Source organism: Xenopus tropicalis, chromosome 4 (assembly GCF_000004195.4).
Source record: "Xenopus tropicalis strain Nigerian chromosome 4, UCB_Xtro_10.0, whole genome shotgun sequence".
Classification (NCBI taxonomy): Eukaryota; Metazoa; Chordata; class Amphibia; order Anura; family Pipidae; genus Xenopus; species Xenopus tropicalis.
The window spans coordinates 66,380,600-66,396,168 of record NC_030680.2 but is presented as its reverse complement, the minus strand read 5'-3'; the positions used below and the strand labels follow the sequence as shown (position 1 = coordinate 66,396,168).

At 38.0% G+C, this 15,569-nt stretch overlaps 1 protein-coding gene across 1 annotated transcript in view; it reads right to left on the bottom strand.

The window, feature by feature from the left end:
• Positions 1-306: 306 nt before the first annotated feature.
• znf469 (zinc finger protein 469) overlaps positions 307-15,569 on the bottom strand; it is an 88,212-nt gene continuing 72,949 nt past the window's right edge. Inside the window, exon 4 of the mRNA XM_012962311.3 lies at positions 307-15,502. Within this exon, the coding sequence (XP_012817765.2) occupies positions 3,085-15,315 (12,231 nt within the window). The 5' untranslated portion in view covers positions 15,316-15,502 and the 3' untranslated portion in view covers positions 307-3,084. The remainder of the gene's footprint in view (positions 15,503-15,569) is intronic.

The following is a 15,569-nucleotide window of genomic DNA, read 5'->3' as shown; positions in this document are numbered from 1 at the left end:
TTTGTAAAATGGGCCTGTTTTGGAGGCATGGCCATAAAGTGGGCATGACTTGAAAAAAATTGTGCCGCACTACATAGGCAGATATTCTTTTCCGTTCTTCTGCTTTTCAAATGTTGGGAGGTATGCATTTCCCCCTACACAATCAGCAGGGCAGAGTTTCCCCCTACACAATCAGCAGGGCAGAGTTTCCCCCTACACAATCAGCAGGGCAGCACATTTCCCCCTACACAATCAGCAGGGCAGCGTCTCCCTCTACATAATCAGCACCGCACAGTTTTTCTTAGGGTTAAAAATAAGAATCAAGACAAAAGTATCTCATATTTTAATTAAACATTTATAAAGAGGCATTTTAAGCCATACAAAATTACAATATAAAAAGGCATTATGCTCTTTCTGCTTTATGGACAAAAAATATCAAAATAAAATCTTTAGAAATATGCATTGCACCAAGTAAGTAGAATATTTTTTATACAATAAAAATGCATTTTAATGATACATATTAACAGGAGGAAGCTTTGCGTTTTATGTTACTTAGGATCTGTGCACAGTACTCCTGCCTCTGATGCTACATCAGTGCCTTGTATGCTCATGTTGGATAGAGGTGTTCTGTAGAATCAGGGTGAATGTACATTGCACCTGAGTTCCCATCTCTGACATATTATATTTATATATTTATATATTCTTAAGTAAAAAAACAAAAGAAAGTCAGATAGAGTGTGGAGTGATTTTAACACTGTACCGGCACTGGACAATGAAAATTTCAGTCTCTTTTCACATTACTTGATCTATGAACAAATAGCACCATAGTTTCTAAAGCAAAGTATTCTGGGAGCATTACAGTAAGATTGTCAAGCAAGTTATATTATTGTATTGTATGTTAAGTCCTTCAAACTCAGGAGTGTGGGTAAACCAATGAAAGGTTTAAACTAGTCAGTGTCACGGGCTTAAGTAGCGGTGAGGGGGTTAATGGGTTACAAGCAGCTGAAATTGCACAGTTTCTCTGTTATATTATGCAGTGTTTTACAATACTGATACCTTCAGGTTATTTACAGTGGTCACAGATATTATATAAAGGGAACAATACACAGTAGGAAATATAAGGTTGGCCTGAACTATACATTAATGAACAAAACCCAAAACAGGCTTAGCTAAACTAATAATTATAATAATAACAATAGTAATAATACAAACACTGGAGTGTATATTCTCAACTGGGTAATATGCATTATCTGTTAAGAACTGTATATGGAACCAGAAGCATCTGTATTTGTGGGATACCACATCAGTCCAGTGTTGGTGAGTGCACGAAAAACTCCTACGTACAGGTTAGAGTCAATATTTCCTGCTTTCACCCTGCCTGTATAGTGCAAGTGCATACTGTTCCACTTGCCTTATTGCTAGTACTTTTTCTGAGGGCTGCACTGTTTCAGGGATATCCAGCCTATGGCCTACTCACTGCTGTACAATTATAAACCCCTGCAGCCTCCAAATTAAGGCTGGAAGGAGAGGCTGGATGTTCTAATCCCCAGGAGGGACCAAAACATTGGAACGCACGGTGAATGAATAAATAGAAGAATTGCTGTGAAATGGTGTGCTGGTCCTGTTTATAGGTATATATATATATATATATATATATATATATAAGGGAACATCCTAACATATAGTGAATCCAATGTAGGGTACATATGCATATATTTGCGACCTTCCCAGTGAAACATATAACATTTGTTTAAGATACAATTATTGCTACAGTGTGTTTGGGCAATGACTGAACCAGTCAGAGCAAGGTATGCACTTATGCGGGTTGGGCAACATATGGCCTCCTGAAGGCTGATAGGGTTTCAAAGAGCTGTATTTCATCAACACCTAGAGGGCTACATGTTACCCATCCCTGACCTAAAAACTAAAAAGCAGCGTTACATATCTGATAAAATGGTATATGCTGATTATTAAACATTTAGACATGGCAGAGCCTCTGTCTAGATAAAGGTGCTGTTATATTAGGAATGTCCATCCTGGTATCCTTCAGTTGCTTAGGAATAAGAGATTTCAGTATTGAAATGGTGGAATTGTAGATCAGCAGGTACTGGAGAACATTATGTTGAACATTGGTACCCAAGGAATATTAAACAGATCACATCATTTTCTAAATGCATTTTTAAAAAAGTAGGAAAGTGAAGTAGTATTATTTTATGACAACTATGTGAACTGTCTATTCACCCTTTGATTAATAAGTGTTCCAATAGGGTAATGTAATAACAGGTGCTCCAGGAAGTAACATTGTTATTGCTACCCATAGCAACCAATCAAATGTTTGTTTAAAACAGCAGACAAGTAAATGTCACCTACCTAATGTTTGCTAAAGGCAACCAGAATGGGACAAAACCAGTTGGGAAATGCCAAAGTTACTAATACCACCAGTGATAGCACTTAGCTCTTTTAAAATAATTACTTGATTTGCTACAGTATCCATAATATTATTGGGTTTATGCCATTGTCTGACAAGCAAGGGCAGCCATTATAATCCTCATACATTCATTTACTTTATAGTTCCATCTGCCGTTTGGATGCCTCAGTTTTCATGTTGAAATCACCTGGAAGTTAATGTGACCTGTGGCTTATTAAATAAATCTTAGATTTGCTCAATAGTGTGCCACTTATACACCATGAATATAATCCAATGACTTGTTGTCTTTCCTATCCTAAAAGAGCTTAGGAGCTAGAAATATTAACTTGTGCAGAACAAATGAAATGACATAGAAAGGATTTTTTGGAAGAAGCCTATAACCTCAGCAGCTTATTAAAGTACTAAAGAAAAGTCCAGAAAACATCAGGAAACTGGGGATTTGTGACTATCCAAAGCAGTTCGATGATTAGAAATGTAAATCCATAACAAAGTTGCATGACAAACCAGCTGCGCTGAAGTATATTCTAGAACATAAAGGAAACTATTTTACATACACACTGCAGTGCAAGTTTTGCTAAGCTCGATTGAGAAAAAGAAAAGTTTAAAAAATGAAATGTTCCTGTTCTTTAGAGTCCAAGTTATTTCTCTTTTTGTCAACCGTGCTACTTTGAACAGTCTTATTCTGTTACGTCTCTTCTAAGAGGAATTTTAAAGCTAGTAAGCTTTTGTCCAAATAGCTGACTTAACAAATTGTTCTGTGATTCAGCAGTCCTGTAGTTTAATGGCTCAGTGGGTTTTGTGTTTTGGCCCAGTCTGCGCCTATTCGAAACACTATTTGTAGAAGAAACAGAGCTTTTTGAAGCAAATGGGTGTAAAGTTTTTGGCATAAGTGCATTTTTGCTTTTGTATTCCCCATTGCTCAACTTAGAGTTCTGTTTTTTCTGGTTGTGGGCATCAATCGTAGGTTTTTTAAACTGGCTGTTGGGGCCGCCTGAGTTTGGCTTGGAATGGTGGCGATTTAACAGAGCCTCATCTTTAGTCTCTGAATTTGCTGAAAGACCATTTGTCCACTCTTGTTTCTTTAAATTTCCAGAAGTCTCAGTCTTCACAGTGCCTAGTTGTTTCATCTTTTTTGTTTTACCATCTACAGAGAAATTCTCCTGGGAGCCAGAGCATGCCTTAGTACCAGTTATCTTGTGCTCTTTGCGGCTCTTTGGGTGCATCTTGTAGGGCACAGTTTGTATTATTTTGTCAGAAGATTTGATCGTATCCACACTTGCATGTTTTAATAGGATTGTTTCTTTTTTAGCAAAAGATGTTTCAGTTAAATTTTTTGCTTTTGGTGTACATTGCTTTACTGAACTCTTTATTGCATCTTCTTCACAAACAGCTGTAACGCCCATTTGACTGACGGTCTTGCTAGCATGGCTGACTGATCTATTCTTTTTAAGGCTTCTGGAATCTTTTAAAGAAAGGTTTACTTCAGGAACCACTGCCTCTTCTTTGGGAAGCAAACCAGATATGTCTGCCTCATCCGTTGGAACTGATTTAATGGTATCTTCTTTGCCAGTCTTTATAATTTCACTCTGTGAGTTGTCTTCTGCAGACATATCTTTGTTTGTTGTAGACAATTCAGCAGTTTCCTTGGACAGTAATTGGCAAAACACATCATTTGTGCCAGTCTGTTGGCATCCTAATTCTGGGACATCAGCTGTCTCTTCCATGTGTTTAGAGGATATTAACTTTTTCTTTATTTTTGGACTTGCTACCTTTAAAATTGGTGGTTCTGTGCTGTAATCCTCTACATCATACAAAATGGATTTATTACATTTTGTAGTCTCACTGGAAGAGGCCATTTCAGCACCTAACCTTTTCATCATTTCCATTGAAATATCTTCCCCTTTGTCTCCTTTGTCTTCATCAGCTTTAATGAGATCATCAACAACAGGTGACATGCACAATGCGGCTAGTGTTATGTCATCTATAATTTTTTCTTCATTGATTGTTGGTATATCAGTCTGCAAATCCTCTATTTTCACTGCAATGTCTTGTTCATTTTCACTTTTATTGCTTTTATCTGTGTTTAATGTTAATTGGGATGAGAGGGCCAAATCAACGTAAGGAGGCTGACCTCCGTTGCTTTTAACATTAAAACAGGTTAATGCAGGAGGTGTGTCTGGTTCACTTTCATTAAGAAGTTTTTGTTTTTTGTTAGGTGACATGTTTTCATTTGTAAAAGCTTCTTTTCTTTTTTCTCTAACGTCCTTTCCCAAAGTGGCTGGTCTCATCACTCCCCTAAACTTAAAGATCATACTGCCTCCATTTAAATGCTTTTCCATGTGCCTATCATACTGCTCTTTCTTAGAAAATGTGTAGTTGCATGTGCTACAAATAAAGGATTTCTTTATCACATGCATGACATCCGCACATAATTCACATGCATAAAGGGTAGTGTGCTTTATTTCAGTCCCTTCTTCAGACAATTGATGCTTGCTGTTAAGATGACTCCTTAAGTCTTGCACCTCTTGGTAAGAATTGGGGCATCTATGGCATAAATATATTTTCTGCAAACTATGAACCACTAAGTGTCTCTGTAGCTTAAATGGCTTTGGAAATTGTTTCCCACAATGATGGCAATCTCTGGAAGGATCCTTGCAATGGGGGTGAATTGATGCATTTTTTTGAACTGGCTCATTTTTTTGTGTAGTTTCCAAAGGAGCAGTGACTGAGAGCTTTACGTGAACTGGAGTGGGTGAAATATTTTGGTTACTCCTCATTGGTTCTTTCTCCACCACAAGGTCATCATCATCATCTTTATGCTCTGATTGGTTTTGGTTTTTGACTGATGGACTTTTGTCCTCCCCATCAGGTGTTTTTGATGGTTTACTGGGTGTTCTATAAATGAAGGTACTTAGAAATGTCCTAACCATACTGTCTTCAGAAAAACAGCCAGGTATCCCCATCACAGATTTCTGTGCCTGGCCTTTCCTGGCAAACTGTGTTGCATGTTCCCGTAAGTGTTCATTGTACATCCAAACATCTGAGATTTCTTTGAAACACATTCCACAGATCCAAAGGCCAGCTTTATTTTTTGCATGTTTATCTTTTAGGTGGTCTCGTAATTGTTCTCGGGAACTAAACTTTCTCTGAACACACATGTAGCAAGTAGGTGGAGGTGATGGATTATGAGTCAGTTTATGGAAATCCAGTTCACCCAATGTTAGAAACCACTGAAAACAAACTTTACATTTGTATTGCTTATCCTTGGTTTTGATATTCACATTGCCACGTCGTGCCTGTTTTTTATCACCAATCCTACTTTTGGAATATCTTTTCTGTTGATCTTCATTATTTGGTATATCTGGAGTATCCAAGTCAGATTGCTCAGAATCATCCCCACAAGCACTAAAAAAAGACAATTCACTCATGTCAAACTTTGCACTAAGCATCTTCATATCAATCGTAGGAAACTCTGGGAGACTTGTATCCTCTGACATTTTGCTATTATAGTCCTCATCCAAATCTCTTATTGGTGTAAATGAACCTTTAGATCCTCCAGCCGAATTAAACAGGTTGTCCTCAAAGCTTACAGTTCCATCTGTTACCTTTTGGCTTTCCCTAGTCAGCAAAGGCATATGATTATTTTCCAGCAAATGATTTGGAGATATTGGCATCATTCTTATTTCATCCATATCAGATCCTATTTTCACTGGACTGGTGTGATCTGCATGAGGCTCTGCAGTTATACTAGGGTTGCCATCAGAAATTAATGTTGAATCCATGGCAATATTTCTATAATTATATGTGTAGTTTGTAACATGAGAAGTATGGGTTGATTCTGGTACACTTTTAATGTCTGGTTCAAAGGGAGGTGTCTGTCTTTTAGCCTTCTTTCCATAGACTCGGGTACACTTTCTTCTGATAAAATGATCATCTCTTGGAAAAAGTTGGGAAAATGTGTTATCATCATCAAACAAGCTATGTAGGTCTTGATCTGCTTCCTTTGATGCATCAGATTCCAGCGTGACTTTTTTAGAATAATCTATATCTTTAATATCTTTCTCTAAACACATATCTAAGTCATTTTTTGATGACTCTTCATTAAACTGTGTTTCTTCATTTAATGGTATGCTTTTAACAGGCTCTGTATCACATACAACATTTCCTACCTGCTCAGGTTGTTCATTAGCATCTTTTTCCCATATCTGTTCACCAAGTAAAACTGATCCATTTTTTTCAAGATCTATAGCAATCCTCATCACCTCATCTGCCTCAGCAGAAAAAGTTTTGGAAGTATATGGTTCTGCCAAACTATTTTCAATACCATTTTCCACTTGCTGCTTGTCATTCTTTGAAGGCTGGTTCCATGCATTTTTGCCTTCAGTAGAAGAAAAACTACTTGTTTGACCTATTGCCTTTAAAAGATTTGTTTTGAGCATGTTCAAAATATCATCAGAGGGTACCTGAGAATCGGTGCATTTGTTCACAAGTAATTTAGATTTTCTCTTTTTTACCTTGCCATTAAGTTTCTTTTTGCAGGCATCTTCCAAACTATTAGGGCCATCAGACTGGCCTTTAATCTTTTTTTCCCCTTTTGGTTTTGCTGATAAAGTGCTGTTACTGGAGACCAAGTATGGATGTGGAAGGCCACATTCTTGGTTTAGGGTTTCTATGAATGGATTATGAGAAATAGAGTCAGTGTTGCATGTTTGCTGTCTTAAGGCTTTGGAGGTTTTTTGTAAAACTTTGTCTTCATGTCCCCAATTATGTATTGTAGAATTGGTCTCACTTACTGGAATTTCTTTGTGCAGTATGGCTGGCCCATCATTTTTTGTGTTATGCTTAACAGCTTTGTGCCTTGTCAATCCTGTTTTTGATTTAAAAGATATGGAACATATATTGCATGTCAGTGACATTCCAGTTGACTTCTTGTCTTTAATTTGACCATTTCTTGATGGGATGCCAATGCTTTCTAATATTTCTTTGCTCTTATCACAATCCAAAATACGCAATATTACAGAGTCCATATCAGTGGCGCATTTTCTTTCAGATTCAACAGCTGTACTAATATTTTCAGTAATTGGTGGTTCTTTGGAAGACTGAATTATTCTTGCATCAGCTTCATGATTTCTTAAGCCTGAAAACTCTGATTCGGCAATGTCCATCAGGTCGCATGTCAAAGGTGCTTCTCTGTCTACACACTGTAATTCACAGTTTATGTGGCTATTTTCAGTTGTATTGCTCCAGTTACATGTAATGTTTTCATCCTTCTTACCACACATTGAAGATTCTCTAATGATTTCTAAGTCTTCTGTAAAAAGTTGGGTCTGGAGGGCTGAATATGGCTTATTGTTACCAGCTTCGGTATAAATTGGATAGCCATCACTGGCAGGCACGGAATGACAGCTGAGCAAAATATCTGCAACAGGATTAGCCTGGTGTTCTTTATAGTTAGAGCATAAAAGTTCAGGGCAGAAGCATGAAGGTACATTTTCTTTAGAGACTGGTGAAATTAAGTCTTTAAGTTTTGTTGGTTCTGTTTGGCAAATCTTCAAAGACGAGTCCACATATCTATTTTTATTTGGATAAAGAAGTGCATCCGTCCCTTCAACTGTATGTGCTTTTGCATCATAAGAATGGGTTTCACCCTCTACTTGACACTTTGGTATGCTTTGTGATACTGTAGTGTCTTCATTAGTGCATGGATCATTATCTGTTGTTGAGAAAGCCATTTGTTCAGAAGCATCCACAGGAAGATGAGGGAAGGTGTCAAAGTTTAGCTGTGGATTTACTGCTGAATCATTAATGTCTTGAAGCTGAATGTGAAATTCCAGACTGCCTTCTTGCAATGCTTTCAGATGACCGTGATGCAAGGGAAAGTGAGCAGATGTTTCACCAACATAAAGAGAATCATCTGATTTTTTATTGAACTCTGTAGTGGTACCCTTGCTGATTTCATCATTTTCCATGAAAATATCTTTTTCTTTCACCATATTCATATCCTGCAGGTGACTTTCTGGGCTTAAAAAAACAGAGGTTTCTTTGGAAGCCTTGCGTATTTCAAGATTCTTTGCATCATTACACAGTTTATTTACATCTGTATTTATTGTATAAGGCAGTGCAAATTCTTCATGTTGGGAGCCAGGGTGAGAATGTTTTTCTATATTGCTTACTGAAGTAGCTGCATTCTCTGAAGAAACTGTGAAAGCACCAGCTTCAGATATAAGGCTGAAAGAGTCAGAATCTATTTGTTCATTGTGTTTCAATGCTGCTTTGCTTTCATTTGTGTCACATGGATTCTGATCATCTACCTTTTGTGGCTCTCTTATCTGGTTTTCAGTTCTATTACCGAGGCCCTTGTCTATGTGGTCTTGTGACATACACTCCTTTACAACCTCAACAACATCAATGTCTGAACATTTATTCTCTAAATCATGACATGAATCAACTTCTTTAAGTGTTGTACCGCTTAATGACTGGTAAAGTATTTCAGGACATGGTCTCTCACTGTCCATTGCATGGAGCTGTTCAATAGCGGAATGTTTCTTTGTTTCTGACACATCAGGTGTTTCTTTTAGCTCAGCTGCCACAATGCAGGCCTCAGAAGCCTCTACAGAATTTATTTTTGTGTTTTCAGCAATGTAGATGGAATCACTTTCCATTTCTAACTGAGAACCAGAATGGGAGGGTGTAGGTAACAACAATGGAAAGCATGGTATCAGCATTTCTTCCTCATTAGTTTTGGCAGTCCTTGCAACAAATAATTGGAGCTGTTGCAATGGGTTATCTGTTGATTCTTGAACAACTGGTAACTTTTCAGAAACTGCACTTTCTTCCTTTACCAGAACTGGCATGTCAAGGAGAAGCAAGTTGCTTTGGTGTGCCTTTTCAATATTTAATTGTTTTCTGCAGTTGACAGAATCTGGAGACTGTTCTTTCCTACACAGGCTGTTTTCATTGCATCCTAATTGAGCTGTTGACACAGGACTATCAGATCCAAATAATGAACTGGGTAGTCTCTCGTCAGATAAAATTGCCTTGTGCTCTGGAGTGTTTGTTATATCTAATACAGGTGCATTATTATTTTGCAGATGAAATGTAGAATTTAATTCAGGACCACTGTGAAACGGTTCCAGTTCTGGTGGATCATCAAAGTTGTCATCTAGCTGCTGCTTGTTAGAAAGCTCTTGACCAGAGTTGTTCTGTATGGCATCAATTTTTTTAGTTTGATTGTCACTATTTTCAGAAATCTGATCAGCTGAGGTCATAGTTTTTCTCATATCATTTTCAGAAAAACTTTGATCCTCTTGATTGCAGGTGTTAGGCAAGGATGCATCAGGCACAGCAGTGGGTGTAATAAGTGTGTTAGGCAGAGAATTTAGTTCTTCTTGTACCCCTACATTTAGTGGTAAATGATACTGACTACAATTGTCTGTTGAACTAAAAGAATCTTGTGTCTTTGTTGGTTCAAGACACTGGTTTGTGGAATTAAATGCATCAAACTGTATTGAGCAGGTCCAAGGACTCTTGGGATTCCCATGTCTTTCTTCAACCTTTTTAAGTGACTGACAATCCTGAAGGTTAGTTTTCATGCTGACAGTAGTTCCAGAACAATTAATTACATTGTTGTTTGCCTTACTGTCCTCAAAATACATATTCTTTCTTTGAATTTCAAGTGAATTTACCACCATATTTTGAAATGGGACAGAAGATTCTGGAAGTTCAAAGCTGATTGAATTCTTTAAGCACATTTGAGAAGCTGTCTCGCTGTGAAGTTTGTTAGTCTGAAGCTGGCTTTCAAGTTCCGTAACTAACCTTTTGATTTCCAATTCATCTTCTGATATGTTACTTATAAATGCTGTATTAAAATCGGTAATTGTTTCTGATAAAGCCAGGGAAACTGGCCTTGATGACCCAGATACTTCATCATATTTCTCAGCATCTTGACTATCTAATACTTGAAAATGAGCTATGTTGTTAGATAATATTGTGGAGGCTTCTTCAGTTATGTCCCAGCTCTTTTCTTGCAAAAACTGGGGATACTGCTGCTCAAAGCCTGTTGATTTTCTTATTTGATCATCAGCGCATGCAAAATCAACATAGCTATCTTTTGTAGGCTGAACATTGGTGTACAATGGGGATTCAAAATCTGCCAAAGGTAACTCGCCAAATAATGATGGTGAATCAAATGAAAGTGTAGATGATAACTTATTCTCATCGTTGTTTTTTGAAGGAAAGGATGTTGAATTTGAAGACTTATGCTCAAATTGTTCATTGTTGCTTTTGTGAGAAATTTGGTTTACATATACTTGACCTATTTGGGGCGCAAGGCTCTGAGTTTTACCAAAAATGTTGTTATCATAAAAACTTGGCAAGACAGTAGGCTCAGGGAATTGTTGACTGTGATGGGTATAGGCCTCTTGATTTTTTGTTGTTGAGATAAGCTCTACTGGATCTGCACTGTAACATCCTCCAGCTATAGCAAAGTCTTTGTGATCACTATGCAGTACTTCTTTCATATAATTTACATTAGCATCAGAAAAACTCATGCTCATGGCAGGATTAAATTCTGTAGAAAGACAAGTGGAATCCTTGAGCTCTGCTTCTTGGAAGTGAATGGAATCTTTTTGAAAAGAACGTTGCTGTGGTACATTATTTGCATTCAGTATCAGGTCTGAATGATAGATGCCTTGTGATAGGGTGCTGGCAACAACAGCCTTGTGAAAAGAGCTTACTCTTTCTTCTTCATCAGCTGATTTCTTGAAATATTGACTGTCTGCGCTTTTCACAGAGTTAATTTCATTGGAGTATTCCTTTTCATCATTTTGCTGTAAATTGCTTTTATCTTCAAAATTTGTTGAATTACTTAACTTTGTTTGATAAACCTTGGAGCCTGCAAGTAGAAACTTAGCAGATCCAAACTTTTTGGTCCCTTTGGGAAAGTCCATTTGAGATTTCATTGTCTTTGGTAAAGATTCTTTGCATAGAGGTTTTATAACTATATTCTGGTTGGATACATTCACACCATCATGACTTAGTAATGCATCCTGCTCAAATTCAGAATCAGTTCTTTCAGTGCTCTTTGGACTTGAACCTGTTTCACTTGAATTACTTGTGCTTTGGTCACTGCTAGTTGAAGACTGACTGCTTCTTCTCCTAATCCTATTAATGTCTTTCTTCATATTTCTCAAATCTTTGTTTTTTAACTGAAATCGTGTGGCCTCTCCCACCCTCCAAACAGGTTCTTTGCCTTTTGTCCTTCCTTCTCTTCCATGATGGTCACGATTGAAAGTATATTTTAGTTTGCCATTTGGTGTTCTCTTTCCTGGTAAAGAAGAGATGAAAGTGTCATCCTCTGAATCTGAAATATAGTCGTATTCCCCAAAAGGATGACTTTTAGTTGCAGGAAAATGTCTTTCTGTTACTAAAGAAAACTGTCCATTTTTATTGTTTTTCACATGAAGCTTATGCAGCTTGTTTTTCTGCTGTACAATTTTATGAATTAACTCTTTACTCCATGTTCCATTGTATGATTTCTTTTTCTTTACTTCCTTATTGGAAAAATCAGGCAAAGATGCTTTTCTGTTTCTCCCTCGTTGAGAATCATGGTTCTTTTTGTTGTCATACAGAATGTCTTGATCATTTTTATTCATACTTATTTTCCTTTTTAGTTCTGACTTAAAAGCTTCTTCATCTTTACCTTGCTTGACCAGTTCATATTCTTCCAGCATTTGTGGGTTATTTTTTACAACATCTGTTTTCTCTGTTTCAAAGTAGTATGGGGTAATTGGTTCAATTTCTGCATTTTTCTGTTCACTGTGCCTCTTTATTTTATTCCTGGGGTTACATGAATGTTCTATGTCTGAATTATCCTCATAGATGTATTGGGTCTGTTTAGTTTGACCTTGCTTTTCTTCTACACTTATATGCTTTCTTTTGTGTTCTATAGATTCTTTTACTTTAAAGGTCTGACTGCATCCCATTGCCTTAGGTGTAGAAGGGTCATCATCAGCAAAAACATCAATGAAACTGCTGTCTATTTCTGCATTGTCTGCTTGAAACACTAATCCATTTAATGCTTCGGTGATTAGACTATCAAGTTTGGCATCATCCATTTCTAATGTATCACAAGCTGGTAAAGGCATATTTGATGTTAAGCTGTGGAATGTATTAGCTTTCATTGAATCATCCTTGTTATCCTCTTTGGCATCACTATCAAGAAAATAATCAACTGCTTTGTTGAAACCAATTAGATGTTGATGAATCTCAAGTGGACCTTTAGAGAGCCCAGAAGTAGTGTGAGTTGCCTTTAAGGGGTCCACAATTTGTTTTCTGAGCTCAGTGGCCTGTAAAGAATCCTTCAGATCAGTTTGAGAATTCATGCTACAATACTGGCGATGCTCAAGAAAAGAAGACAAATTGCTGTAATTCTGATCACACTGTTTACATGTAAGGAGGACATCCAACTGGTCTAAATTTGCACTGCTAAGTGAATTGGCTAACAAGTGGTGAGAAGAGTAAGGAGGGGGTGGAGGAGGTTCAATTTCAAAGTTGTCCATACAAACTTTGCTGGAACCATTACTTTGTTTGGTGTATTGACTTTCATGTGTATTTTTAAACAGATGTTCATCCTTGGAGACCTCTGTTAAATAACTAAATTGTTTCATAGCCTCTGGTGGGTGGTACATAAGAGAACTAGAATTTAAAGATTCTGTGAGATGGAAAGGTTTTCCTTCTGCTGAAAGGCATGGTTGGTGGAAATAAGGTGGAAAGGTAAGTGTTGATTTGTGACTCTCGTCAGAACTGGGATTTACAGGACTACTAGACATAGGAGAAAGAGATGAACAGGTGCTTCCAGAGATTGGATTAGTAACAGGTGAAGGAAGTGGAGATTGACAGGGAGATGCTGCTGCTAAATTCACTGATTGGTTGCTATTCTTTTTTGTAGATGGCACGTGTTGTACCTGCTGGTTTATTCCAAACAGCACACCTTTGTTTCTTGAATCACATACTTGCGGACCTGCTTCTTTCACACTGTCATACATTACAACATTGCCTAAGCTGTAGCTTTGTCTAACACCATCAGTTCTCTGTGCAGAGATCCCCTCTACTGTTAGGTTCTTTTTTGTGTGATACTCTACTGGAATCTTTTGCTTTATATTGTTATTGCCCCACTCAGGAGTAGAAGTAGGATATAGAAGTTTTTGGTTTCCAGTTTGCCTTTGCAACTCCATACGATTTGGAGACATAAGATGAACTTGTTGCCATGGAATCCTATCAGGTTTTAAATGCTGTCTCTGATCAGGACTAGATTGGCATTGGTAGGGTACAAGCTTTCCAGAAGAATTTGCAAAAGACACAGAATTTTGGTCCATAGGTGGGAAAGTTTTACTTCCTGCATCCCAAGTCTGAGGTAATCTGGAAATGCTTTTATCAAAAGGTGCAGATCCTGTGTTTCCATTGTTGTAGACTTTACTAGGGAAGTGCACTTGATTTAAAGAATCCTGTGGCATATTCCTTCGTAGTGCATTTCCTGAAGTCAGAAGTCTTTGACTGGTCGCAAAGTCTTTTGATGGAGGCTGCCTTTTGTTGCCTAATGTTGGCTTACCATTACCATGTAAACTTAAGTCATCATGATTAAATACAGATTGATTTTCTTGAAAAGTTCTTTGGGTTTGATCTATAGCACCAGAAGAAGTTATAGCACCAGATGAAGAAATAGCACCATTGTGATCACTGTTATGTTCATTCCTCCCTGTGTAACATGGAGGCGTTGGAGAATGTTGAGTATCCTGCTGTGCATGTAAAAACGAAGTTTGTGGAGAAGGAAGAACATATGTCCTGCTGTCTACACCGTTGTAAGGCCCGTTACTTTGTGGATCATCTGGTCCTTCTCTTGATGACTGGAATGAAAACGCATTGTGTGCCAACTGGTTTACTGACAGTGAGACATCTGCAAAGTCCTGGCCACCTGCATTGTTGCAGAATGTATTACCAACTGCTTCCTGCAGCACCTGATATGGATACTGATACTGCATGGATCCAAAGCAATGAGGGTCTGACTTCTTGCCCTCAGGAAATGTACAGAGTTTTTGATTTGAGACACCATAGCTATTTGCTCCTGGAAAGTTTTTTTCCGATGAATTCCAGGAGTTTCCATTTTGTTGGAATTCTAAAAAATGAAGCTGAACATTAGAGCTGGAAGTTTCATGGGGGTTGCCCAGCGGTGGCTGAAGTTTTAATCCGGGGTGACCCCTAGAAGCTGAAGCTGAGGTATAACTGGTGGAGGTAAGGCTTGGACTAGACTCCTGGAAACACCGATTGAAGCTAAGGTCCTTCTGCTGTAGTTCCGTCTCCCTCTCAGGAACACTAGGGACATGGAAGCGATAACTTCCTGAGACAGATCCTTGATTAACTTCAATTTTTTTAGGTGGTGTTACCTTTTGCTGAGGGTAGGCAATTCCAATGGTAGGATTTGATCTTGAATTTGTAATATTAAGTCTGCATAGTTGGTGCTGAGTGCGATCTCCCTTTCCAGATCGTTTTGCTTTGTCTTTTCCCCGACTCTTTCCTGTGGGAGAAAGTGGGTTGCTTCTACTGTTAGGCCATGAAGCATCACTAGAAAATTTTGGTCTGTTGTGCAATAATTTGAAATCAATCTTTCCTGCTTGTTGTGGTCTTATTATAGCTTCCCTCTGGTTATGGGTCTCTTTTTCCCTTCCATTTAACTGAGGTGCTTTATTTCCTGAACCAGATACGGTATTTCCACAGTTGTCTGATGCACTGCTTGTTGAAGAGATCACTGTTTCATTATTGTTGAACTGTTCAAAGGATGAGCCTCTTTCAGAGTCCTTGCAGTTAGGTTCCTTGGTGCTGATGGCATACATATGCTTTGTCTCTCCCGTCATGATGCAACTCAAAAGGGGTGGACAGCTTGATGCTTGGCAAAACCCCTAGATTTGCACATCTTTATCACATGTGGGTTGTGGCGAATCATTCTTGTCGGATCACTGAATGCAAACTCTTCTTTTCCCTTTCATTCTTGAGTCTTGGAGTACCCAGGAAAGCATTTGCTTCAGTATATAAACTGGAGACCTAGAATAAAGGAGAGATAGATAAGTAGACTGAATCTGCAAATCTAAGCTGATTTTGTTCTCAAATG